Below are 25,789 nucleotides of genomic sequence, written 5' to 3'. Positions count from 1 at the left end.
AGAGTTTAACTGATTCATCAAACAAAATGAGCTCCACAGTTTGAATGGTGTGTGTTTGTGAGCGTTTGTCGTCACCTGGAGGCGTGTAGGCGTCCATGGAGGTCTGGACCACCAGCGAGCGGCGCTTCGAGGGCATCGGCACGGCCACCTTCCTCTCCACGTGTCGCGCCAGCACGGCCTGAACCGCCTCGGTGTGGACGTCTGGCGGGAGGAGAGGTTCATCCACACAAAGTTAGAGTCGGTCTGAGTCCAAACCAACGTAAAGAGATGAAGACTGAAGAACGGCAGCGAGGATTAAACATCAGCCAACCTCTGATTGATCTACGAGGACTTTTAACTTGGATCCTCAGCTCCAGACTCTGATTTAATCGTTTTTTCTTGAGAATTAACAACAAAATATCAAGATGTTGTTCAGTTAAAGAAATTAAACAGCTGAAGGAGGACGTCCCAGATTAAATACTCATAGATTTATGTGAAAAAATGAGGATAAGGTGGCAAATTAAAGAGAAATAACATCAAATATTCTCTGAGATTAAGGCGGGAATTTCACAGTAAAACTACAAAATAAAAACAAGGACATCCTCTGAGATTAAAGTCGTACATTTAGAAGCAATAAAATAGTAAATTTATGCAACATAAACTCAGACAATCTCTGAGATTAAAGTCAATACGTTTTAAAAATTCAGAAATTCACAAGAAAGAAAGCACAAATTTATGAGAAATAATACGGATATTATGCAAGATTAAAGTTGGAAATTTAGGGGAAATTATGAACAAACTTGATATTCTTGCAGATTAAGGTGGAAAATGTACGAGGCATAAATTCTAAACAACCCTTGGATATATTTCTGAGTGCAAGGTGACAAAAGTACAAGAAGAAAACCTGAAATTCTCCTACATTAAGGTAGTAAATATACAAGAAACCAACTTGGATATTCTCTAAGATTAAGGCGGTAAATTTACCAAAAATAAATCCAATATTCTCTCAGATTACGGTGGTGAATTCACAAGAAACAAAACCTGAAATTCACTTAAATATTATCTGAGATTAAAGTGACAAATTTATGAGATTGAAATGGAAATTAAAAAATAAAATAATAATCTAAAAAAATGTAAATATTGTCTAATTTATGGGAGATTCTCTGAAGTTAAAGTCCTGAATGTGTCCTGAATGTTTCCTGAATGTGTCCTGACTTTTTGAGGGCTGCTGATCTTCTGATGGACGTCGTCACATCACTGAGCTGCTGAACGGCTCCAGTAACGAGGAGCAGAGCAGCAGAACGTGACGGCATCGATTCATGAGATGATCGGCTGTACTCTGCCCCATAAATCTTCATCTGAACCGCCTGTGACCAGCGACGTCCGTCTCCTGACATCTGCTCACGTCTTATTTTTCTCTTTTATATATTTTTTTTAGGTCTGACTGCAAATTAAAGTTTTATTAATGCAAACAGAAAAAACAAAAGCAGCATCTGTGGGATCAATTCACCCATTGACAAAAAAAAAAAAAAAAAAAAGATTCTTCTTATGAATTTATGACTTAATGTTTTATTTAACTTTTGTTTAATCATTTATTTATTTAGAAATTATTTATTTAGAATTTGTAATTTTATAATTTTATTGATATATTATCATGCATTTTAAAAATATAGAAAACTATTAATTTTACTAATTAATAAAGACTGAGTAAAAAAAGAACATTTTCTGTGAATTGTCACTAATTTTATCTAATTTTAGGAATATTTTAAACTTGGATTTAACAGTTTCACCTGTTAAAATAAAGGAGAAATATTTCTTAGATCATTTTATAGTTATTTTCAGCCAGAGGTTTTAAATATTATTTTGCATAAGACAAGAAGTATGACTAGTTTTTTTGTAATTTTAATTAATATTTTCCTGTATTTCAAAAATACAGAAAAACTGCTAGTGAGAAATTTACAAATTAATAGAGACTGACTAAATTAAAACTAAAAATAAAATAAAAATAATTATAATAATATTTTCTGTGAATTGCCACTAATTGTGTCTAATTTCAGAAATATGTTAAACTTGAATTTAACAGTTTCACCTGTTAAATAAACAATAAATATTTCTTAAATTATTTTATTGTTATTCAGTCAGAGGTTTTTAGTATTGTGTTGACAATATTTTTAACGACATTTTGAAGTATTTTAACTTTTTTTTAAAATTCTAAACTTCTATTTTAATCGCTACAGTATTATAAAAAAATGTGAAAATCTATGAAATAAAATAAAACATATACAATGAAATATATTAATTTAAAAAAATCCTCACATTCTGACAAATTTGTGTTAAAAAAATTGAAAAAGGAAATTGTACAGATATCAGAGTTACAGCTTTTTAATTCACAGACTGTTTTTTTTTTAATTTTATTGATATTTCCCTGTATTTAAAAAATACAGAAAAGCTGCAGATAAGAAATTAACTGACATTTTATTGCAAACTGAAGAAAGAAAAACAACTTTTACTGTAATATTGACTCAAACTGAAGCATTAACGTTTTATTTTTGCCGTATTAACTCATTTTTCTGCACCGCATTTAAAACTTACGTCACTGAAAATTCCCACAAACAAACTTCTTGCGATCTCAGTTTGGATGAATTAAACCGTAAACTGTGCCGTACCTGATCGGTAGCGCTCGTCTCTGGTGCCGGAGGTTCTCCGTCGGTGGAACCTGGCGGCAGACGGAGGTCCGAGTGGAGCCCGGTGGGACATGGGACCCTCCATACCTAGAGAGGCAGCAGGCGAGCGGCAGGACGCACACACAGTTATATACACAAACACAAACACACACACACACACACATATGCGCAGACACGTTTGACAAAAGCAGTAGATCCGGTGCCAAGAAGGAAGAACACAAACATGGAGATGACTCGCAGAAAAATCTGATTTTTCTGACTTTCACAACACAAAATAATTAACACAAATGAACCATAAGAATGCAGGAATCTGTGCTGTCTGACAGAACATCCCTCAGTGTGCCGCCGCTGCTAAAAACCTGCCGTAAAACGACCCGGCTGGACGTTTCGGAGGCCCGGCGGCGGTGCCGTAGAGGAGCAGGCCCAAGCTGAGCTCCAGGGACTCCTAAGCTACACTCACTGAATCATGGCTGCGACTGTGTTTGTCATGACAGCGGATCGATGCTGTGAGCTGAGCTGGTGTGTGTTGGGGTCAGAGGTCGCTAAATTACCTCCAGCATGAGGAACATATGCCCTGATCAGCTTGGACCTCTTCTTCTCATAACCCTTCTGAGTGATGTCCCCTGTGAACAGATAGAGATAAATAAGAGCGTGAGAGCGACAGTGGAGGCTGCTGCTGCTCGTCTAATCCCTTTAACACGTTGTCGTTGTTGTTTAGGTTTTTCCCGACAACCTCTTCTGTCTCTCCCAGCCTTTCAATGTGTTTGACTGTTAATTAAACAGAAGAATGCAAACAGAAATAAAACTCATGCAGAATGATGAATAATGATGGAAATGAAGGAAACAGGAACAACGTCACACATACAGAAGCCTTCAAGGACGGATGCTAATCTGTTGGTTCATTATTATCATGGTCAGAGACACAACATGGACTCAGATAAAAACCTGTGTGGAGGAGAGAAGGTGAGGCCTTTAACCCCCAAAACACCAAACCCACTGTGAAGCACGGAGGTGGCAGCATCATGCTCTGGGGCTGTTTATGGTGCCGGTGGAAAACGTAAATGGAACAATGAAGGAGGAGGATCACCTCCATGTTCTTCAGAAAAACCCAAAACCATCAGCCAGACAGATGATCTTGGACACAGTTGGGTGTTCCAACAAGACAATGAGCCCAAACATATAAAAAAAATGGTAAATAAATGGTTCAATCAGGCGAGAAGACTGGTCTCCTCAAAGTCCTGACTTAAACCCATCAAGAACCTGTGGACCCTGATGAAGAAACAAGTCTGGGTCAGAAAGACGACCAGTTCTGTCCACAGGAGTCAAAGACAGAACCAGAAACCAAAAATGGCCAAATGATGTTTAACCAAATATTAGCATTTGTGCTTGTATATTATTGACCCAGCAGAAAAAGCCTTCTGGAGGAAAGTTCTGAGGCCTTAAACCCCAAGAACACCAAACCTACCACCAAGCATGGAGGTGGCAGCATCATGCTCTGGGGCTGTTCTGCTACCAGTGGAACTGGAGCTTTACATGAAGTAAATGTAATAACGTAGGAGGAGGATCACCTCCACATTCTTCAGGAAAAGCTAAAATCATCAGTCAGTTGTCCAGGTTTTAGACTGGCCTCACCAAAGTCCAGACTTAAACCCATCAAGAACCCGTCGACTGTGACGAAGAAACAAGTCTGGATCAGAAAAACAACTTTAGTTTAACTGGACCCAATTCTGTCAAAGATTCAACCAGAAGCTGTAGATGGAAACCAAAAACATCCCGTTGTATGTATATTGTTGGCCCTCAGATTCCCAGAAGACCTTCAATCAATTAAGAATCAAACTATTTGATTGTTTCATGTGACAAAGACTCGTGTTTCAGTGATTCCATGACAGAAAGTCACTGGAAACTCAAGTCTTCCTGAAAAACAAGCTCTTTACAACATTAAAATAACGCTATTTTCTTCTAGTTGTCTTTCTAGTTGATATTCACATTAAAGCATCACAGCTCCAGTTTCTTTCTCCGTCTTTGGCGTCAGTGCTTCGTTTCAGTGACAGAACACAGAATTAGATGAAAACCTGGAAGACCGACGACGAGGCTGCAGGAAGCTGTGATGGATTGCTGGTGAATAAAACTTGTCCAGCACGAAACAAGAGGATTAAACATCCAGAGGAGCAAACGAACACAGTCTGAACCCTCCAACGACAATCTTGTTTTACTGCAGAAGCTGTTGAGTCAAACTGCAAACCACGGCTCGTTTGTCTTTACCGAGAATTCACATGAACGTGGAGAGTTGGCAGGAAAGTTCAGTTTGGTTTTATTATAGTCGATTCTCGATTGTTCTCGCATGAAAATCTGTAAAACCAAACGTTTTGCACCTTCAGCTTTGGTGGTTGAAGGGTCAGTACGGTTTCTGTGGTTGAACTGGAGACTCATTTCCACGTCGTTTTGGTTTAATGGCGCCAAATGTTCGACTTCACGTCTAATATTCGACCAGCTGCACTGAGATCCACATCATGGATTTAGCTGCACAACAAAACACCTCAACGCTGCTTTGGGCACATTTAGATCTTTACAACAAAACTCATAATTGCCAGAAAAGCCCAACTAAAACCTTATTTATGTGACTATTAATCATCATTCGTGATGCGTTCAAGTACAGCTCTGACGTTATAAACTGCACTGTAGCTGTGTACCAACACCACCCGTCTATCCCAGCACCCTCGGGTCCTCGCAGCGTGGGCTAATACGAGCTAATACTTCCTGGTTTGTCCCAGTTAAAAGCTGCTCACACCAGTCGGCCAGTTATCGATCGATGTGATTGCCACAGAGACGGACGGCTAAATGAAATCCAGTGGTGGAAGAGGACAACTTACCACAATAAGAGCCCTAAAACAACAGAATACAATACATCTAGACAACTATATTGAACAAATATGGAGCTTCTACGCCATTAGCAGCACAGTTCTCTGTTTCCTACATTAATTTGCATCCATCACACCTCGTATAACTTAGTGTTTTTACTTCAAATTGGTTTTGTGTTACGAAAACGTTAATTGTAAGTGTGTACTCTTGTTTAAAGGGATAAGCCTGGACAGTTAACGTCGACAAATGCCATGAAAGTCATGAATCTATTTCCTAAACAGTCCAGTAGAAGTGACACAAATGGGAGTTAAGGTGCATCTACTGGGGACTATTTTCAGCGGCGGATGAATCCAGTGTAACGGACTGAGCTAAAACACGTCAGCTGGTTCGTTTGTTTCTGGAGGAAGAAGGTTTTAGCTCCACAGACATTAAATCACTGCTGCTGTTGTGAGAAAATGATCCGACTGCAAACACGTCTATACGAGCAGAAAAGCTAAAGAGTCACTCCTGAGTGGGAAACATGGTGCAGCCGAGAGAAGAGGCTCACGTCTGTTTGCTGTCGCCGGCGTTCGGCTTTACGTCAAGCTGCTGTGAAATGATCACACCTGAGCGGGACTCGGATACTCAATTTGCTAAAAGATGAACTCAGCTGTTTGCACACAGATTGTTTTTTTGGGGGGTGGTGGTGGTGGTTTTGCATGACTCCAGGGCTCCACTGTGCATCTTACAAACAAGTTACAAACAAACATCGCTTCATTCACCGAAAGCAGAACCGCGGCAAATCAGGTAAGAATCGCTTCCTGGAGAGAGAAGCTTCCTGAACTACTTCTTCCAATCGGGTTCATGAAACGCCACCAAGCGCCGTCCTGCTGCCGATTTATGTCCCACGAATCGGACAGTTCTGCAAAACAGAAGCTGCTTTCAGAGCTGCAGTGCAATCTGACAACATCTGGCCTGCAAAGCCAGAGAGGCAACGGCCGACCTGGTCCAAACCATCACAGAAAGACAACTCTAGTTCATGCACCTTTGTTCGACCAGCTCACATCTTGAAAAATAAAACTTTACAGAGAAACAGCAACTAACAGGAGCTGGACTTTAGTTTGTTGCTTCCAGTTGTTTGGACGTCTTTCCTCTGAGTTTATTCAACACTCGCAGCACAAAGAGACGCATCAGCAACGCCTTTAATTACCCTAAATCATAAATGATGCCCAGCGTGGAGACAGGACGCATCAGACGCTGTGATGTCGTCTACGTTTCTTTGCTGCAGTTAAATCATCGTGAGCTCCATCACAACGCTCAGAATATGGTGGTAAAGTCAGATCATCATCACACGAGGACAGAATTTAAGAAAGAATGCTGTCGCTTTAAGAGACGCAGTGTGATCAGAAACAAGCGAAAACGTAGGAAATGTGGCTGTAAAGTCCTGAATCAGCACAGAAGGAAAGAAAAGCAGAGCTGTGACGCCTGTGAAGTGGCAGAGTTTGACTGAGACTGAATGAAATGTGGCCGAAAAACAAGAGTGTCATTCAGAGACAGATCGACAGATAACAGAGTCAGAGAGAACACGGGCTGCGTTTCACAGCGTGACGGTGGAGAACGGCCAGAACATCTGGGTTCAATCTGCTCAGCTGTGTGGATACGAGGGTGTGTTGTCCAAATACATGAGCTGAGAGGCTACGAGAAGGAAGCTCCTCCTCCAGAAGCAGAACGCTGAGGCTCAGCTCGAGTCTGCTGCTGATCACATGGACAGAGAAAAGGCCTTCTAGAGTTCTGTGGAACAAAAACTGGTTCAGCAGAAACATGTTTGGAGGAGAGAAGGTGAGGCCTTCAACCCCAAAACACCAAACCTACCACCGAGCATGGAGGTGGCAGCATCATGCTCTGGGGCTGTTTATGGTGCCGGTGCCAAAGAAGAAGGAGGATCACCTCCACATTCTTCAGGAAAGCCTAAAACCATCAGCCAGAAGGTTGATCTGGACACAGTTTGGTGTTCCAACAAGACAATGAGCCCAAACACATGAAAAATGGTAAATAAATGGTTCAGTCAGGCTAGAAGACTGTTTGCCTCAAAGTTCTGACTTAAACCCATCAAGAACTGTGGACCCTGATGAAGAAACAAGTCTGGGTCAGAAAGACGACCAGTTCTGTCCACAGGAGTCAAAGACAGAACCAGAAGCTTGTGGACAGAAACCAGAAATAACCAAATATTAGCATTTCTGTATGTATGTTTTTGACCCAGCAAATTCTGACAAAGAAAAGGCTTCTGGAAAACAAAAAATTAAGATATTTGGACATAATGATCAAAAATATGTTTGGAGGAGAGAAGGTGAGGCCTTCAACCCCAAGAACATCAAACCTTCCACCGAGCATGGAGGTGGCAGCATCATGCTCTGGGGCTGTTTATGGTGCCGGTGGAACTGGAGCTTCACATGAAGTAAATGTAATAATGAAGGAGGAGGATCACCTCCACATTCTTCAGGAAAACCTAAAATCATCAGTCAGGTTTCCAGGTTGTAGACTGGCCTCACCAAAGTCCAGACTTAAACCCATCGACCCACCTTAAACCCACCAAATGGTATCATTATTATTATTATTATTATTATTATTATTATTATGACACTGTATATACACATAAATCAGCAGAATGTATGTTTATGTTTTGTGTTATATTTTATTTTCATATTAACACTTTATATTTTATTGAATATTTTTACTATTTCTGTTCAGACTTCTGATCGGTAGCATCTGTGACTGAGAGCAGTTTCCCCCCTAAAGGATCAATAAAGTATATCTGGTTCTGATTCTGATCAAGAACCTGTCGACTGTTAAAGAAACAAATCTGGGTCAGATAAACAACACGTTTAGTTGAACTGGACCCAGTTCTGTCTGGAGGAGTCCAAGATTCAACCAGAAGCTTGTGGATGGAAATTAAAAACTCCGAGTAGAGGTGGAAATGGTCAGAGGACATCTAACCAAACATTAGCATGTAGACTTCGGATGCAGCAGATGTTGACGTATTTCCAGAAGATCTTTAATAAATCAATGAAAGAACCAAAGTAGAGGTTCTTTGTGACGACGGTGATGATTCCAGAACAGAAAATAGAATCAAAGGCGTCACTGGAAGCTCACACTGCAGTGATATACATGGTCCTTATAGGTGTGTGCAAACTTTGGTTCACAGCCGTATGTGTGTGTGTGTGTGTGTGTGTGTGTGTACCTATTGTGTATATATGCATGCACTCTGTGAACATACGTGTGTCGTCTCTACATACGTGTGCTCATGAGTGTGTGTTGTCTCCGTGTAAGCGTGTTAACTGTGAGCGAAGCCTTTTCTTGGCTGAGCTGCAGCGCATCAACACACTCAGACACACACACTGCCGGTCCGCGGGGAGACGCCATCTTCCACTCGCAGCGCAGCAGAGCAGGGAGGGAGTTGCCTAGCAACGGCTCTCCTGGAGAAGGCCCGAGACGGCCATCTTGGATTTGGAGCGTCAGATGTGAGAAGTGGGCTAATGATACCTGCCAGGGCGAGCGCATATGTCGGTGTGTGCGTCTGCGGTTGTGCGATCGCGGCTGCATCGGCGGTCTAATTACTTCCTCCTCCTCGCTGACACTCGCCTCTCTTAGCGGCTCACAGCTGAGAGACGATCGATACCGGGCCCGCTGCAGATTGGACTTTCTACGCCCGCTGAGCTCGCGCAGCCGAAAGGTCTTAAAAAAGAAAAACGAAAAAAAAAAGAAGAAGAGGCTTCCTGTTTTGTCGGGTTCAACACAAAGCTGTGATGCAGCAAACACGTCGACACGTCGTCGGGTTTCTGCTCAGCTTCCTCCTGCAGGACGGGATGTCCACTAACGAGCAAACAGAACTCAACACCTGAAGCTGCAGCTAATAACTAATCAGCAGAAGGCCATCGATCAATGAGCTGATTCATCGACTGATCTTCTGAAACTCTGATTAGAATTTTCTTTCTTCAAGAACTACAAGCAAACACACAGATTTATTCTTCTTCGCTCCCTGTGGCTCGTTTTCACTTCAATCTAAAGACCTCGATGGAACCAGAACAACCATCAACAGAAGTACAGAGAACAATAAGATCAAGTTAGAACGCCGTAAATCACTAAACAGAAAGAATCAAAGCTGCAGTTCTTTGGAAACAACTGGACTCAAGATGCACAAACTCTAACCTACAGATCAGAGATTTGCTGACAATCCAAAACCTCAAATATTATGAATTCATCATCTCAGAAACTTCCTCCTTTATGTAACCGAGTCACTGCTTCACACCTGCGATCCAGAACGAGTCACCACCGACGACCAAAATCAGCAAAGATCAGCAGTAAGTGTTGGTATTTTCAGAGCCTGTTTCACACTTGTTGTTGGTCCAAACTCTGCTGTGGTTCTAAAACACAGAAACGAACACCGGCTCAGACGGCACCAGCTCATTCTCTGGTCTCGGTGACGTCCCGTCGGTTCTGGGAGTTCTTCCATGAACGTTCTCGGTGAGCAGATTTGGCCTCGGCCTGCCTCGCTCCTCTCCTGCACCGGTTAGTCACTTCCTCGGTTTCCCAGAGCGACCTGCACCTCTTACTCAAGGCCCGATCTGTGCCGCAGCGTTTCATAACACTTCCTGTTTACCGGACTTTAAAGAAACAAACTTTTATTCTTCTTTAAATGTTCTGCTGTGTCGGGTCTTTACGGCTCCGCACCAAACAAAACCTCCTCGACAATAAACCAGATTTATATTCTGGTTTATCTCCTTCTACTGCTGTTTCACAGAGTTCCTGACTCATTTATGGTCATTAAAACTGGACGTTTATCGTCGGCTGGAAACACAAACGCATCAAATGTAAAAATGTCAGAACACAGAGAGCTTTAAATGTCAAACACTGCCAACAGATACGAGGTCAGACTTTCAGGTTTATTTACTTATTTTCTGATCAACAGTTCTAAATGTGAAGTAAACTGAAATCAGTCTGAAGAACCAGGTTTTAAAAAACAGAACCTGCAGTAAACTCAGGATCAGATCAGGAAGTAAAAATAACGACAACTTAAAGAATGCAGCTGCAAAACACACACAGAGACACATAATAATAATAATAATAATAATAATAATAATAATAATAATATCTATAAATATAATACAATCTGTAAAAATGGTAAAAATCTGCAAATGTCTGTAAATTAATTGATAATTTTTCCTGATTAAATAAGTAAAATAATGTAATTTTATGATGAAAGAACAACTAACTTTTTAATGTGGACATTATTTACGGTTTTTCTTCTAATTTTTTTTTTTTTTACAGTCAACATATTCTTATTTATTATCTGTAATTTAACTAAAATGTGAAAACCCAGAAAACAACTGTCTTAAAAATGACTGACTACATTTTTCTCTTTTTTCTTTCAAATAACAGTAAATATCTGTGAATTTTTTGCAGAATTATTTACAGTAAAAATTGTGCAAATTCAGTCAAATGGTCTGAAAGAACAAATTACTGTTTAAAAATACAGATTGTTGATGTTTACTACTGTAGTAGTAAATGTACTTTTTATTTATTTATTGAACAAATTTTTCATTTGTTATTTAAAAAAACAGAGAAAATCTGTAAATTATAAGAAAATTGTTTGAAAAAAAACAGTTAAGAACTGTTAAAGAAAAACATTAATTTTCTACATTGAAAAAATTGCAGAATAGCGAAATAAATGTAAAAATGTTGAAAACTGCAAATATCAGCCAATCAATTATATTTATTGATTTAAAACTGTAACTTTAAGGTCTCACACTGTGAAAGAATGAATTAGTAATCATTAAAATACAGATTTTTAATGTGAACACTACGTTTTACAGTTTTGGCCTTTTTCTGCGGTCAACATGTAAATTAATGTTTTTACCGTCATTTTACTTGTTATTATATGTAATTTAACAAAACTGGAAAAAAACCAAAACTTACAAAAAATCTGTAAATAATATGTTAATAACAGCTAATATCTAAAAGTTTTACATGCAGTAAAAACAGCCTAACAACACAGAGAAACTCTGAAATAAGAGAAAATTGATTTAAAAAAAATGACAGTTAACATTTATTTTCCCGTCTGTCTGTCTCGGGTTAGTTTTTTGCTCTCTGGCGTCTTTTCTCCTCAACGTCCAGCGTTTTATTTGATCTGCCTCTTTCTTATCGCATCGTCACAAACAGCCGAGTCCACCCACAACGAGCCGCCATGGAAACCGAATCCACCTTACACGCACACGCACAGACACACACGCGCACACACACACACGCGCACACACACACACACACACACACACACACTGAGCCATGCGTCATGCTTTGGGCTGCAGCTCACATGCAGAGACCCGTGTGGACGGTGGATCCTCCTCTGGCTGCAGGAGTCCACAGCAGAGCCTCATACGTCCGAACCATACGTTTATATTTATATTACATGTATTTCTATAGACGAGCACACAGGGTCACGGCGCCGGGCCGTCGGGTCAGAACAGTGGGTTAAGACGCCACCGGTGGAAATACAGTAAAAATAGAACAAAGTGCTCGTGTCAGAATCTGAGCCGACGTCTGGGAAAGTCTGAAAAATGTTCAGCTCAGGGTGACATAAAACATCAGAATCCAGAAAATACTCACATCCAGGAGCTGAGAGCTGGTTCTAATTTAAATTTACCTCCATTTATCTCACATGTTGTATAAGAATAAATCACATGTAATAATAAAGAGGTTCTGTCCAGTTTAGGGTTGTTTTTATTTTAACATGTAAACACTTTTTAAATCTGTAATTTCACAAAAAAGGGACATTTTGTAAAATTACAGTAAATTGAAAAATAAAAATTGATTAACCGCTTTTTTTTTCAAGCCATTTTTTTTTTTAAATTTATTTTACAGTAAACATGTGAATTAGCAGTTGTTATTGTGATTTTACTGGGATAAAAAAAAGGAAAAAACATGTCAAATAATACATTAAAGAATTAAATCCGAGCTGCTGGCTGGACAGCAGCACCGCTTCTCCCATGACTCAGTTCCTGGTTGTGCTTCGTTGCTAAATCTGGACTTGGAGGAGAATCTGGAGGAATATTTTCTACCAAGATGCTGCTGGAGCTGCAGTATCTTAATAATCAATTAATCAGGAAACAAAGTCTAAACTCTCTGATTCCAGCTCCTGAAATGTGAATATTTTCTGGTTTCTTTCTGACTCTCTGACAGGAAACTGATGATCTTCAGGTTCTGGACAAAACAACAGACTTTTCTGATCTCATCTTAACCGATCAGTTCGTCTCTGGATCCTCCACCTGCTGCCAGATCAGCCTGAATGGATCTAAATCCTCGTCAACATCCGTTTAAATCACTTGAACCCGACGACCCCAGCAGCTAGCTGCTGCTGCTGCTGCTGCTGCTGCTGCAGCGATACGCGTCGCACCGAACCGTCGCTTCTGTGCTTCCCGTCCATTGTCTGTGAGAACAATGCAGCGATGCATCGTGGTAGCGCTGCGTCACACTCGCCGCTCCTCATTTGCATAAATATGAGGTCAAGGCTAATTTATGCAAATCAGAAGCATCCAGCACGAACGGCTGCTTCCAGAAACTTTTAAACTGTCACCGATGCAAAACTGAAGGCGGCTGCACGGCGTTGCTGCTGCTGCTGCTGTGAACGTCTTCGGTTCATCGTTTTCAGACCGTTTGGTTGTTTTTGCCTCCAATCTGATCCCATGGATTTAATGTTTAGTCTCTACTGATACTTGATGGGCTGCACGGTGGNTTTTTTCCTATTTTTCTGTTTACTTTCTGTGAAAAATGAAGAAATTTGTGCCTCTTTTGTACCGATTTATGTAACAGAAGCCAGCAGGTGATAATAGAGAATATTAAGGAATATTTATGGATGTAAATATGTTTTCCACAACAGATTAGGAGGTTGTGTGATGCATAATTGATCATTTCTGAGATAAAACGGGTCCAGTGTTAAAGAAAAAGAGCCACTATTCAGTCTGTTAGTGATGTTATGGCAGTTTTTCAGAAAAGTGTTCCGTTTTTGCAACCAGATCTTCCTTTCTGAGTGTTTTTCTGTTGTTTTTTTCCTATTTTTCTGTTTGCTTTCTTTAGAAAATAAAGAAATTTGTGCCTCTTTTGCACTGATTTATGCTGAAAATGTCTTAATGTATGCAACAGAAGCCACCAGGTGATAATAGAGAATATTAGGAGGTTGTGTGACGCATAATTGATCATTTCTGAGATAAAACGGGTCCAGTGTTAAAGAAAAAGAGCCACTATTCAGTCTGTTTTAGGTGTTTTTCGGGACAGTATTCTGCTTTTTCCAACCAAATCTTCCCTTTCGGTGTTTTTTCCTATTCCTCTCTTTCACCATGTGCAGCCTGCATGTCAACACGCTGAGCATCCAGGAAACCTTAAATCAGACTCAACGATTTTCTATCAGACGTGATGGAAAATGAAGAAATTTGTGCCTTTTTGTGCATCGATTTATGCTGGAAACGTCTTAATTTATGTAACAGAGGAGACAATGTTCAGGCACAAAGGCGTAGATGCGTCTGCCAGCAGATGAAGAAGGTTGTTTTTTATCCTCTCTGCAGATGCTCGCCCCTAAAAATCATTCCAGACGGATTCATTATGTCCAGATCGAGCCGAGGTGGTGAGCACTGCTGTGTTTCTCAGCATATATGGCAGAGAAGCTGAATGTGGTGCAGCTGTGGCTGCCGACTGCTGCAGTGGCAGAAAATAAAAGCTTTTCTGAATGATGAGGACGGTGACAGCTCGATGCATCCGGCTCTGACAGCCTCAACATTAGAGCTGCACGTTCCTGATCGCCTGCGCTCACTAATCTCATCATTTTCACGCCAAACGATTCCACACGACTCCAACAACAGCCTCTCGTCCACATCCCACCGTGACAGCATCCTTCAGCCTCTCGTCTCTGCAGGTGAAGCCTCGTCTTCGTCACCTTCAGCTGCACAATATCGCTTTTTTTCCCTCACTGCAAAGCAAAGCGACACAGTTTGCAGTGACGAGGCTGCGCTCACACCGATCTGTATGAGCCTCACACACACCTGCGCACATTTAACCACAGCAAATGGACATCTGAGGCAACAAGGTGGCTCAGATCCAGCATGTACGAGGCCTTCCTCCGCCTGCATGAATAAAACATGCCTGCTCCATTATATAAGGAGAGATGCTCCTCATTCAGACTGGGTGGGATGCTGTGATTGAGGCTGTTTGTTGTGTGTGGAGGGNGGGGCCCTTTTTGACATTTGTCTGATTTTCTTGGTTAAAACTTCCTCTCCTGTCTTGCACTGTTACATTTCTGTCCTTCTGGATCTCTAATCTGCCCTCTAATCTCAGTAAAGGCACCACGTACATAAACGCTCTACTGAGATGATTTTTATCGTTTGGTCGGCGTTGGACGGTCCGGTTCGGTGACAGCTGTCCGTTAGCTGCGGCTCACCTCCGTCTTCCACCTCGATGCCAAACGGGCAGCAGGTCTGACGGCCGATCATCAGCAGAAACGTCCTGACGTTGATTTTCAGCCGGTCTGAACGCTTCTGATCCGAGCTGTCAGCGGCGACCAATCACGTTACACAACCTCCCCACAGAACCGGTCGGTCTGTGGTGACGGACGGACGACTGACCGCGGCTGTGTTCTGGAAGCACGCCGACGCACCGCTTCGCTTCCCGTCTTAGACCGGAAACCACGAAGCTGTTGTTCTCGTTCTGTCTGCTTCTGGTCAAACTATCGATCGATAAACTAAACTTCCTGCTGCTGCTGAAAACACGTCGGTGGAAAAAAAACACACGTTTTATTTACTTTTTTTTTGCCACCTTCAGACTGTTTTTTGGGGCAAAGCTCTGGAGTGACTTTGAGAACCGTCTGTTGTTCTATTACCGCCTTAAAAACCTGAAGCTGCTGGACTCAGTAAAGTCACATAAATACAAATATTCTGCAAACCTGTTGTCTTTCTCTACGTTTAGGATCTTTGTGAGAACTCAAACAAACATTAACACGTCCAGGAATGACTTCTAAAGTCAAGATTTATTTGTTCTCGTCAGCTTTTAGTCAAACTATTGACCAACATGGAGGAAACCAAGACTCAGGACTTCATCAGTTTATATCTTATCAGATGGAAATGTGGGACATTTTATTGAGGCAAAGTTCTCGTATTTATGTTTATCCACTTTGTGAACTTTCACTATTCTGTGTAACACTACTTTACATATTTTTATTTTGTTTTCCTACTAAGCACTGCATTTTTTGTTCTTTCATTTTGTTTTCTGAGTCATATCTGGCAAACGAAGTCATTATTTGACCTCATAATATCTCACAATGGCGTCAAAATCACTCAAACACCAGCAAAGCTTGAAGCTGCTGGACTCAACAAATACAGATATTCTGCAGATTTTGTATTTCCCTCTATGTTTGGGCCTCTTATTTACACATAAAATGCCTTTTTGGTCACTCAAACCTGATGTGAGTCATTTCAAATGATGATTTTTTAAAATTCTGATTCATTTGTGTTGGAAATGTTGATTTTGCGTCTCAATTCTGCCTAAAACAACAACAGCAGTGATGAATATGTAGTATAATAACTCAGTGAAACAGCAGAAAAAACTGAAATTGATGAAGCAACTTATCGACTATCAAGGAATCTGCAGCATTAAGGTCGACTTCAGGAGGATAAAATCTACGTTTCCTGAATTTTAAAGCAGGAATTCAGGACTTACATATAAATAAACACTAAATGCTAATTAAGTCTATCAGCTCCACATAAATCCACATTTTTTTTAATGCATTTTACATGAACCACCACTGACTGGACCTGGAGGCTGAGCAGCTACAACAAGGAGACCAAGGAGGAAAGACCAAGGAGGCATCCAAGACTTACGATACAAGAGGTACCACAGACGAAAAGAAAGATGAACTGTGTTTGTGTCTCACTGCAAGAAGGATGAGATGATTCTGGAAACTCAACGAAGAAGCTCGTAAAGACGGCAGAGTTCAACAAAAACTCTGGTCGCAGCTTCACGTCTCCAGAGTTAAGCTGAAATATTCACCTTCACTGGAAACCCTCTGAAGCAACGAGGCAGCTTCACTCATGAACCCGGACCAAGACGAGCTCACAACACAGTGTAAATAATAATCAATGATTTAAACACACTCCTCGTACAGACGGTGGTTTCTGCCGTGTGACCCGACCCGGTTGGAGGCCACAGATGCCGGTTGCTGTTTGTCTGAATGCGGTTCTGCACCGTTAACGAGGAAACACACAAAAAAAATCCTCACAGAGTCCGACGTGAAGCCGCCCGACTCCCATAAAAGCCTTGACACGACAGGAACTCTTCAGCAGAGGAGAAAACGGTCCGTCGCCTTCACACCTGAGCGGCACTTTGTCCTTAAACATGCATGTGTGTGGACGCTGGCTCGTCCTCAATCAGCTCCTCTTTGTCCGACTGATGGCACAGATTCGGCTTAAACGAGCCACAAAAAAAACACCCGGTGAGGTCCTTAAACGCAACAGCATCCACAGCTTCAGCTCCAAAACAAAACAGCAGCTTTGAACCGAGTGTTAACTTTTAAAAAATTGACAAAAACACCCCGTTTATCAGATATAAAAACTGAAAAAACTGAAAAAATCACCACATTTTCACTTTTCCGACAGTCCTTGAACTAACCACGAGTGAGGCGCTGCTCCATCTGGAAAATTAACCAAATCTGAGCTTAATTATTCGACATGTCTCGTTTCAAAATTCAACAAATACAGACGTTTGATTTGACTGGAATCTGTACAAAAACTAAAACTCTGCACTCGTCGGTGCAACTAAAAAGACCAAAGCTCAGGGAGGATCCGGCTGAACTGCAGCCTGTGTTCAATCAGAGCAGAGAGGAAACTGTTAAATTCTTTGGTTGAGTCTTATTTTGGGAGTTTTAAAGGCTGTACAATAAAAATATTAAATGTCTTCAGCATGTTGTTTCCAGACTGGGTAACACCTGTAGTGCTGTACATGAGGAGTCCATTTGTTTAGTCTTTGCACTAGTTTGCTGCCAATAATCAGCCACATGTATGGACGTCACATGTTGGGTTATATCACCACAGTAGTTCATTGTTTTAAATATCTTTTTATTTTTAATATTTTATTATCAGTTATTATATATTTTTATATTTGTTATTATTTTTTAAATACTTTTTATTTTAAAAAAATGTAGTTTTTATATTTTAAAAAATTTAATATTCAATTATTTTTTTAAATATTTATTATTTTTAATTTATTTTTATTTTCTTGATATTTTTTAAAAATTTTCTTTGCTATTTGATCGCAAAGAGAATAAAAAAAAATGCATAATTAAGCAATGCATCATTTTAAAAAATACTAATAATTGATCGTAGAGGAGAGATTATTTCCCCTGAATTATTAAAAAGCACAAACACTGACCTGACTGGTTCAAACTGTTTTGTTTTTTGGAGTTTGTAGATTTTATAAAATGTAAATATAGTTTTTTTTTCCAGTGCTGGCATTGATTCTATTTTTATTTTTTATGATTTAAAGTCTTAAAACATCGTCCTGCTGCTCCGCCTGCATTCTGACTTCCTCTGCTTCTGGTCCTGGTCGCTCCGTTTCCGTGGCGATGCTTTATGACTCTATGTTGCAGTGAAATCTGAGCCCACAGCGAGTTAAAATGCACCTAAAACGCCCAGAAGATGGAACGCCGAGCAGCTCCTCCGCCGACAGGAAGCTCTGCAGCGAAAGCCGACGCTGACGAGTCGGTGGACGGATCAGGCTGCATGAAGTCGCTGCAGAGGTCGCAGCGATACAGCAGGACGAGGCGACTGGGGCTTATCAGCCGGAGCTCAGCTGATTGCCGAGTTTATCTAATAAACAGGTGGATCGTCTCCTCAAAGACGGGAGCAGAAAGTTTTCGATTGGCAGCCCTGCCCGTCAGACGTGACAGGAAATTGTGGGCCGAGGTTTCAATAAGAGCCGAAGCCCGCCGTCCTCAGACGGCGTTTATCTGGAACCAGAGGTCTTTGTGGATTGAAACCGCCGTTAATCTCTCAGAATACCTGATTCAGTTCAGTGCCAGGAGTCAAAGCAGCAGAGGAGGCACTTTGTCCTTCGTTTAGTTTCTCAAACGCCTTAAACGTCCACCAAACGATGATTAAGAAGCAAAAACGCAGGAAATTCTCACATTCGAGCCTCTCAAATGTGAGAATTTGCTGCTCTGATGAACAAAAATGTCAAATTATAATCATCAAGAGGACTTTTAATCCACCAGAACCTGCTCCTCTCCGTTCCTAAACCGGTTCTGGGCTTCGGGCTTCTCCTAAAATAAACGGCGAGATGCTGGAGACGTCCTGATCGTCGCTCTTCATGTGTTCAAGACGCCATCGAGCTCAAGGAAATCAAAACCAAAGGTTTATTACAGGCTGCTCACAATCTTCAAATCTGCCTCCTTGAACGCGTCTGAGCAATTATTTCCATTATCAATGAATCTCCAGAGTATTTTCTCATTTACTTCATCTTTATAAAGAAAAATAGAGAAAATAGTGATTAACTGAAAATGTGTCGTGTTCACGTTTAGATGGAGATAAACAGCAACAAGCACGTTTGGGGCTTTTTTGCTCGAAGAAATGAGTTTAAAATTGTTGTTAGAAAGAAATTCAAGCCGAAGGTTTGGATAAAAACGATGCACAGTGCTGATAAAATTAGATTTAGGGTCAGTTTTTATAAGAAAAACAGGTTAATTCTGGCTGGAAATGACATCAGTAAAGACTTTTAACTGCTTCCATGTTGGCTTTTTAAACTGTTTTACTAAAAGTTATACGTCTAAAATCATGAATAACTCTTGAAACTGTTGAGAAATCCAATCCACAGAGTTCTAATTGGCTATAAACTGGATGCAGTAGGCCTCTAGTTAATGACGAATCACCAAAGAGCTTCAAGAAGTTGGTGTTAGAGTCCATCGCTGAGGGAAAGATGCATACTGTGGCAGCTTTGGAGAGGTTTAAGGGTCATCAGGACGTTTGTTCAGGTGTTTGCAAAGCAGAATCAGAAAGAACAAGAAGTTCTCCTGGAAGAGATTCCTGCACCGGGAAGAAGAATCCTGGTGAGCAGCTCTGGTAGAAAACATCTCAAACAGACTGAGTAGATGTCGACAAAAAGGCTTTCTGATTAAAAAAAGGTTTGGAGAAGCACTGAAACCTGAGATCTCCACCGCGGTGGGCGGATGGGTGGAAATGTGACGCCTTCTGGGACTTTCTCAGCCTCGTAGCGATAAAACGGCATCGAGAGGAACAAAGATGCAGAAAAGACGTCCAACACGATGCGAGACGTGACGAAAGGAGAAACGGAGGAAACAACACGGAGACCTGAATCCATCCAGGACCTGTGGAGGAACCTCAAAGATCACCACAAACAGGAAGTAAGATGGACCGTCTGAGTGACGCGGCGGCTTTAGAGCCGATTACTGAATGAGTAAAAACAAGAGAAATGGTGGGACTTCCTGGTCACCACTCTGTCTCACTGGCTTCTGTTTATGTTATGTTAAAAAGTCCCTCTAAATCAGTCGGGCCTGAATAATTCTGGGCTCCAGCGCAGCATTAGTCACCGCGTTCAGACGTCTTATCGGCACCACCATCCATCAGCTGTTCACAGAAACGATCTGAAGCAGTGACAGAACGGAGAACGCAGCCAGAGCTTCTCCGTCTGAGGGATCTGGAGTCTGAGCTTTTCTCTGGATCAGATCTGTTCAACAACTCACACAAATCAGTGGTGTTGCTTCACACGGAGCCGACCAGCGCCGCGGTTCTGCTCCACATCAGCCAGTGTTCCCACATAAATGATGTCGGCTTTGTTCCTGCGACTGATTCTTCTTCTATCAGGGTTTTTGTTCTGCACATGTCAATAAAGTGAAATAAAAACTCTGTGAATGTCTCTTAAAGCTGCTGGTTGATGAGAAATCCTGAATATGAGCTGAGCTTTAATCATTCAGGCTTCACAGCAGCATTTGTCTCCATTTTCAGACAATTTATAGGCAAAATATTGAAAGAATTCGTTAAAATAATCTGTTCTCATGTGTTCGTGTCATTTTCAGGAGAAAAAAAACCTCTTGGTCTAAAACAGAAATCATTATAAATCATTGTTTGATGAGTTTCTGAGTGATTCTGGGATTAACTGCAGCATTTGTCGCTATTTTACAGCAAAACTACAGATATTGTCCTCTACAGCCACATAAGGCAACACGGCTGACCATTAAAATTAGTCAGTATTAGAAAAATAAACTAAGAAACAGTCAAAAGTCACTATTAACATCTCTAACACTGTGTTTTCTTACTTGTTTGTCTCATTTCCAACTATAATAATTCACTATAAACCTACATTTGTCTCTATTTTCAGACATTTTATAGCAAAAAATACTGATATTTTCACTATACATATCATGCCGCTGCTCGTTTGTATCATTTCCAACCATAATAATTCACTATAAACCTACATTTTTCTCTATTTTCAGACATTTTATTGGCAGAATATTAATACAGTCACAACATATACATCGTGCTGCTTCTTTTCTCACCTGTTTGCATCATTTTCCAACCAGAAACAAACCCGCTGCTCACATAAAAATCCACTAGAACCATAAACGTGTCTCTATTTTTAGACATTTTATAGGAAAAATATAGATATTGTCCCTAAATGCATCATGCTGCTGCTTGCTTGTGTCATTTCCAGCTAAAAGAAAACCTGTAGTTCTGCTAAAAACATCACTATTCAGATATGAATCATTCTGGGATTAACTGCAGCATTTGTCTCTATTTTGAGAGATTTTACAGCAAAAATATTTATATTTTTCCATCTACAGCCACATAAAGCGACACAATGGAACATTAAAATTAGTGAGCATTAAGAAAAAACCCACAGAAGTAGCCTGAAGTCACTGTTAACATCTCTGACAATGTGTTTTCTTACTTGTTTGTATCATTTCCAACCACAATAATCCACTATAACCCTACATGTGTCTCTATTTTCAGACATTTTATAGGAAAAATATTGATACTGTCCCTACATGCATCGTGTTTTGTGTCATTTCCAGCTAAAGAAAACCTGCAGTTCTGCTAAAAACCTCCCTAAACATCAACATTCTGCTCAGATATGAATCATTCTGGATCAGCTGCAGCATTTGTCTCCATGTTCAGACATTTTATGGCAGAACGACGCGCCGCCGGATCACCGAGTTTAAAAATGAGCGTTTTTCTTTCCCCTCCAGTTTTAAGCCTCTTTGAAAAGCTGCCGTCCATTAAAACTCTGAACACACACACACACACACACACACACACACACACACACACCTACACACACACTCCACCTGGCCGACCCGGCGGCTGACGTCGTGAACAACATCTGCCAGCAGCAGGTTCTGCTCTGATAAACTCTCCGGGCCGGATCAGGATCCGGCGGAACACGGCGACGCCTCGGCGTGTGTGTGTGTTTGTGTGTTTGTGTGTTTGTGAGTCGCTGCAGCGCCACAGAGTGTGACTTAGAAAGCAACAGGAAGCTCTGACGGACGGTTTTCAGATTAAAGCTGCAGAGTTCTGACTGTCGGTGGCGAGAAACCTTCACACAACATCGACCGGGTCGTACAAACGACGACAAACCGACCCAAACGCGTCGCTGCAACTTGTTCTGATGCTCGACAGAAGCAGAAACTTTCCCCAGAGTGTCACGTAGAAATATTCTGTCTGTTCCTGATTAAATCATTTCTCATGATCACACAGCAGCTCAGAACTTCCTTCACAAACTGGTTTTCTTTGCTGATGCAGGATTTGTTTTCAGCAGAACAACTCCCACGGCCCAAAGTGTGACGCTGGTAAAAGCATCTTAAATGTGTTTGAGCTTCTCATGACGTTCAGTTTTAAGCTTTGTGGTGCTGATTTAAACCTTTAAACACGTTAGTTGTGTATCTGGCTGCCACATCTGGCTGCAAATCCTGTCATCTGGGTCTTTGAGCGACAAAAACGCTTCATTTTCTGCATTTTGGTTGATTTTTAAGCAGCAATTTGTGCAATTTTTGTTGGAATTGTCTTAATTTATGGAAAAGAAACGACTAAATTAGAACATAGAGGAATATAAATGGATCTAATTATATTTTTTATATCAGATTTAGTAGCTGTATGTGACATAATTCTATTTTTTTTACTCAAACAAATGGTGCTGCAGCGTTTTTATATGCTTGATCTAAAAACAAACCGTCTGAGATGCTTTAACGCCACATGAAGCGTTTTGTTCTCTCTTTTCCTAATAAAAAGCACTTTTATGTATTTATCACACAGTCTGGGCTTTGTGGTGCTGATTTAAACGGTCCAACACGTTAGTTGTGTTGCAGAGAACCTGTTATAAGTCCACATCTGGCTGTAAATCCTGTCGTCGGGGGTCTTTGAGCGACGAAAACGCTTCATTTTCTGCATTTTGGGGGATTTTTAGGCACCGATTTGTGCAATTTTTGGTGGAATTGTCTTAAATTATGGAAAATAAAAGACTAAATTACAACACAGAGGAATATAAATGGATCTAATTATATTTTTTATATCAGATTTAGTGGCTGTATGTGATATAATTCTATTTTTTTCTTTATTTTATGGTTGACATAAAAAGAAACTCATTTATTCTGATTTAAAGGTTCCAGGTTTAACAGTTTGTTCAGACTATGATATGATTTGCTTTGTCAGAGCAGTACAGGGGGCAGAGGGGCCGTAGAAATAAAACATATACATAAGAGCTTGATTAATGCTCAACAGACTCTAGTGTACGTAGAAAAAAATGAGCAAAGAACCAAAGAGAAACGCTGACAAAAGGAGGATTTGGCTGCAAAACGGAGCAAATCCTTCACAGGTGTAGATTTCAGGAAGTGCGTTGGTCCTCCACAATAAAAGACTATTTAAAACTATTAAACATTTTATCCTTCAAATATGAACGATGAGCTCAGACGACATAATTAGATCCAAATACAACCATCAGCTTCGTCATAAATTATACTTTTTGGAAGCTTCCTGTTGTTATAAAATGTGACGATGCTACTTCCTGTTTATGATTAAAATCAGACGTCAGCTGTTTATCAGATTCCGCTGCTCGGTGACTGGATGTTTAAGACATTTCCAACGTAAACTACTGCTTAAACATTCACCTGAAGACCAAACGTGTGTCGCCACCACACAACACAAGACAACACAACACGACTCATCAGTGCGACAATTAAATCCAAATGAGAAAACTACTTCAGACGCCTCTGACGGGATGTTTGGTAGTTTTTCTGCAAAATATACAGAAATAATCTTGGAATTTTCACCGTTTTTCCTCGACTAACTCTATCAGGAACCAGTGAACCGTCCCAGAACCATGGAGGAGCTTTTCTAGCTTCATGCATCTGCAGAGAAAACACCAAACATTTTCAGAAGAAGCCACTTCCTCAGTCCTTCATGCTGCTGATTTAAACAGACCATCACATTATCTGCCTTTTAGTGACGACGGCTGCTGCAGAGAACCTGTTTGATGGACGTTGTTTCTTCTGGAGCTTCTATAAAACCGTGTTAGTTTCAAATCGTTCTTTTTTGGGTTTTTTTGCTCATGTTTCTGCAGCTCAGCAGTCTGTGTGTCTTTTAAATGAAGTTAAATTAAACTACAAGAATGTTTTTTTTTTTAAATCAGAGCAAATTGTGAAACTTTTCCTTGAGGATGAAGAAGCAGAAACGGTTTTATCATCGAGTGTTTTCAGGTTTTTTTCCTTCATTTCTGCTGCAAACATCACAACAGCGACGCCGACGAGCCGCCAACACGACGAATGAACGTCATCCGAAGCAAAAACAACTACTTCCAGGGCTGAGAAGGTTATTTTGGGGTTTTTCTCTGCAGGTTTGGTGTAATCTGCTGGATTTTCAGAATAAAATGCACATGGACTTTATATATATACACACAGCAGCTGCACTGATAAACTTTCCAGAGAAACCTCTGCACACCGACTTTCCTTCACTTCTTTCTAAACAGTTGTTCAAGTCATCCGGGTCAAATTTAAAGTTTGTTTTCCAATATATAATCACAGAAAAGCTCAATATTGCAGTGAGTTGGTGCAACATCTCACTTCCTGTGGCTGCAGGTTTCATTGAACTCTGAGCAGCAAACACTTCACATTCTGCATTCTGGTGAATTTAAGCATCAGTTTGTGCTTTTTCGGCACCGATTCATGCCGGAAACGTCTTCATTTATGTAACAGAAGAGAGTAAATGCAGCCAGCATGAGCCATATGGACCCAAATGTGTTTTCCACAATAGATTCAGGAGCTGCATGACACATACTTCATGTTTTCTAGTTAAAATAGGTCCAGAGTTAAAGAAAAAGGCCAATATTCAGTCTGTTAGTGACGTTTTTTCAGAAAACTGTTCTGTTTTTCCAACCAAATCTTCCTTTTTCAGTGTTTTTCTGTTGTTTTTTTCCTATTTTTCTGTTTATTTTCTATGAAAACTAAAGAAATTTTTGCCTCTTTTGCACCGATTTATGTAACAAAGAGAGTAAATGCAGCCACCAGGTGATAATAGAGAATATAAAAGAGTATTTATGGATGTAAATATGTTTTCCACAACAGATTAGGAGGTTGTGTGACGCATAATTAATGTTTTTAGTTAAAACAGACCCACTGGTGGAAGAAGAAGTGGCCTTATTCAGTCTGTTAGGTGTTTTTCGGGATAGTGTTCTGTTTTTCCAACCAAATCTTCCTTTTTCTGTGTTTTTCTGTAGTTTTTTTCCTATTTTTCTGTTTACTTTCTGTGAAAAATGAAGAAATTTGTGCCTCTTTTGTACCGATTTATGTAACAGAAGCCAGCAGGTGATAATAGAGAATATTAAGGAATATTTATGGATGTAAATATGTTTTCCACAACAGATTAGGAGGTTGTGTGATGCATAATTGATCATTTCTGAGATAAAACGGGTCCAGTGTTAAAGAAAAAGAGCCACTATTCAGTCTGTTAGTGATGCTATGGGTGTTTTTCAGGATAGTATTCTGTTTTTGCAACCAGATCTTCCTTTCTGAGTGTTTTTCTGTTGTTTTTTTCCTATTTTTCTGTTTGCTTTCTTTAGAAAATAAAGAAATTTGTGCCTCTTTTGCACTGATTTATGCTGAAAATGTCTTAATGTATGCAACAGAAGCCACCAGGTGATAATAGAGAATATTAGGAGGTTGTGTGACGCATAATTGATCATTTCTGAGATAAAAC

At 40.4% G+C, this 25,789-nt stretch overlaps 1 protein-coding gene across 1 annotated transcript in view; it reads right to left on the bottom strand.

Annotated features, from left to right (window-relative positions):
* The window catches only part of LOC103355343 (disco-interacting protein 2 homolog C-like), a gene marked incomplete at its 3' end in the record, with an annotated part of 72,465 nt that overhangs the window by 45,194 nt on the left and 1,482 nt on the right, over positions 1–25,789 (bottom strand). The window contains exons 2-4 of the mRNA XM_008279091.1: positions 3,215–3,286; positions 2,646–2,750; positions 76–201 (exon numbers count right to left, since the gene is read on the bottom strand). Coding sequence (XP_008277313.1) covers positions 76–201; positions 2,646–2,750; positions 3,215–3,286 — 303 coding nt within the window. The remainder of the gene's footprint in view (positions 1–75; positions 202–2,645; positions 2,751–3,214; positions 3,287–25,789) is intronic.

This window comes from Stegastes partitus, unplaced genomic scaffold (assembly GCF_000690725.1).
Source record: "Stegastes partitus isolate 25-593 unplaced genomic scaffold, Stegastes_partitus-1.0.2 Scaffold143, whole genome shotgun sequence".
In the NCBI taxonomy this organism is placed as follows: Eukaryota; Metazoa; Chordata; class Actinopteri; family Pomacentridae; genus Stegastes; species Stegastes partitus.
This window is presented reverse-complemented; position numbering and strand designations above follow the sequence as displayed.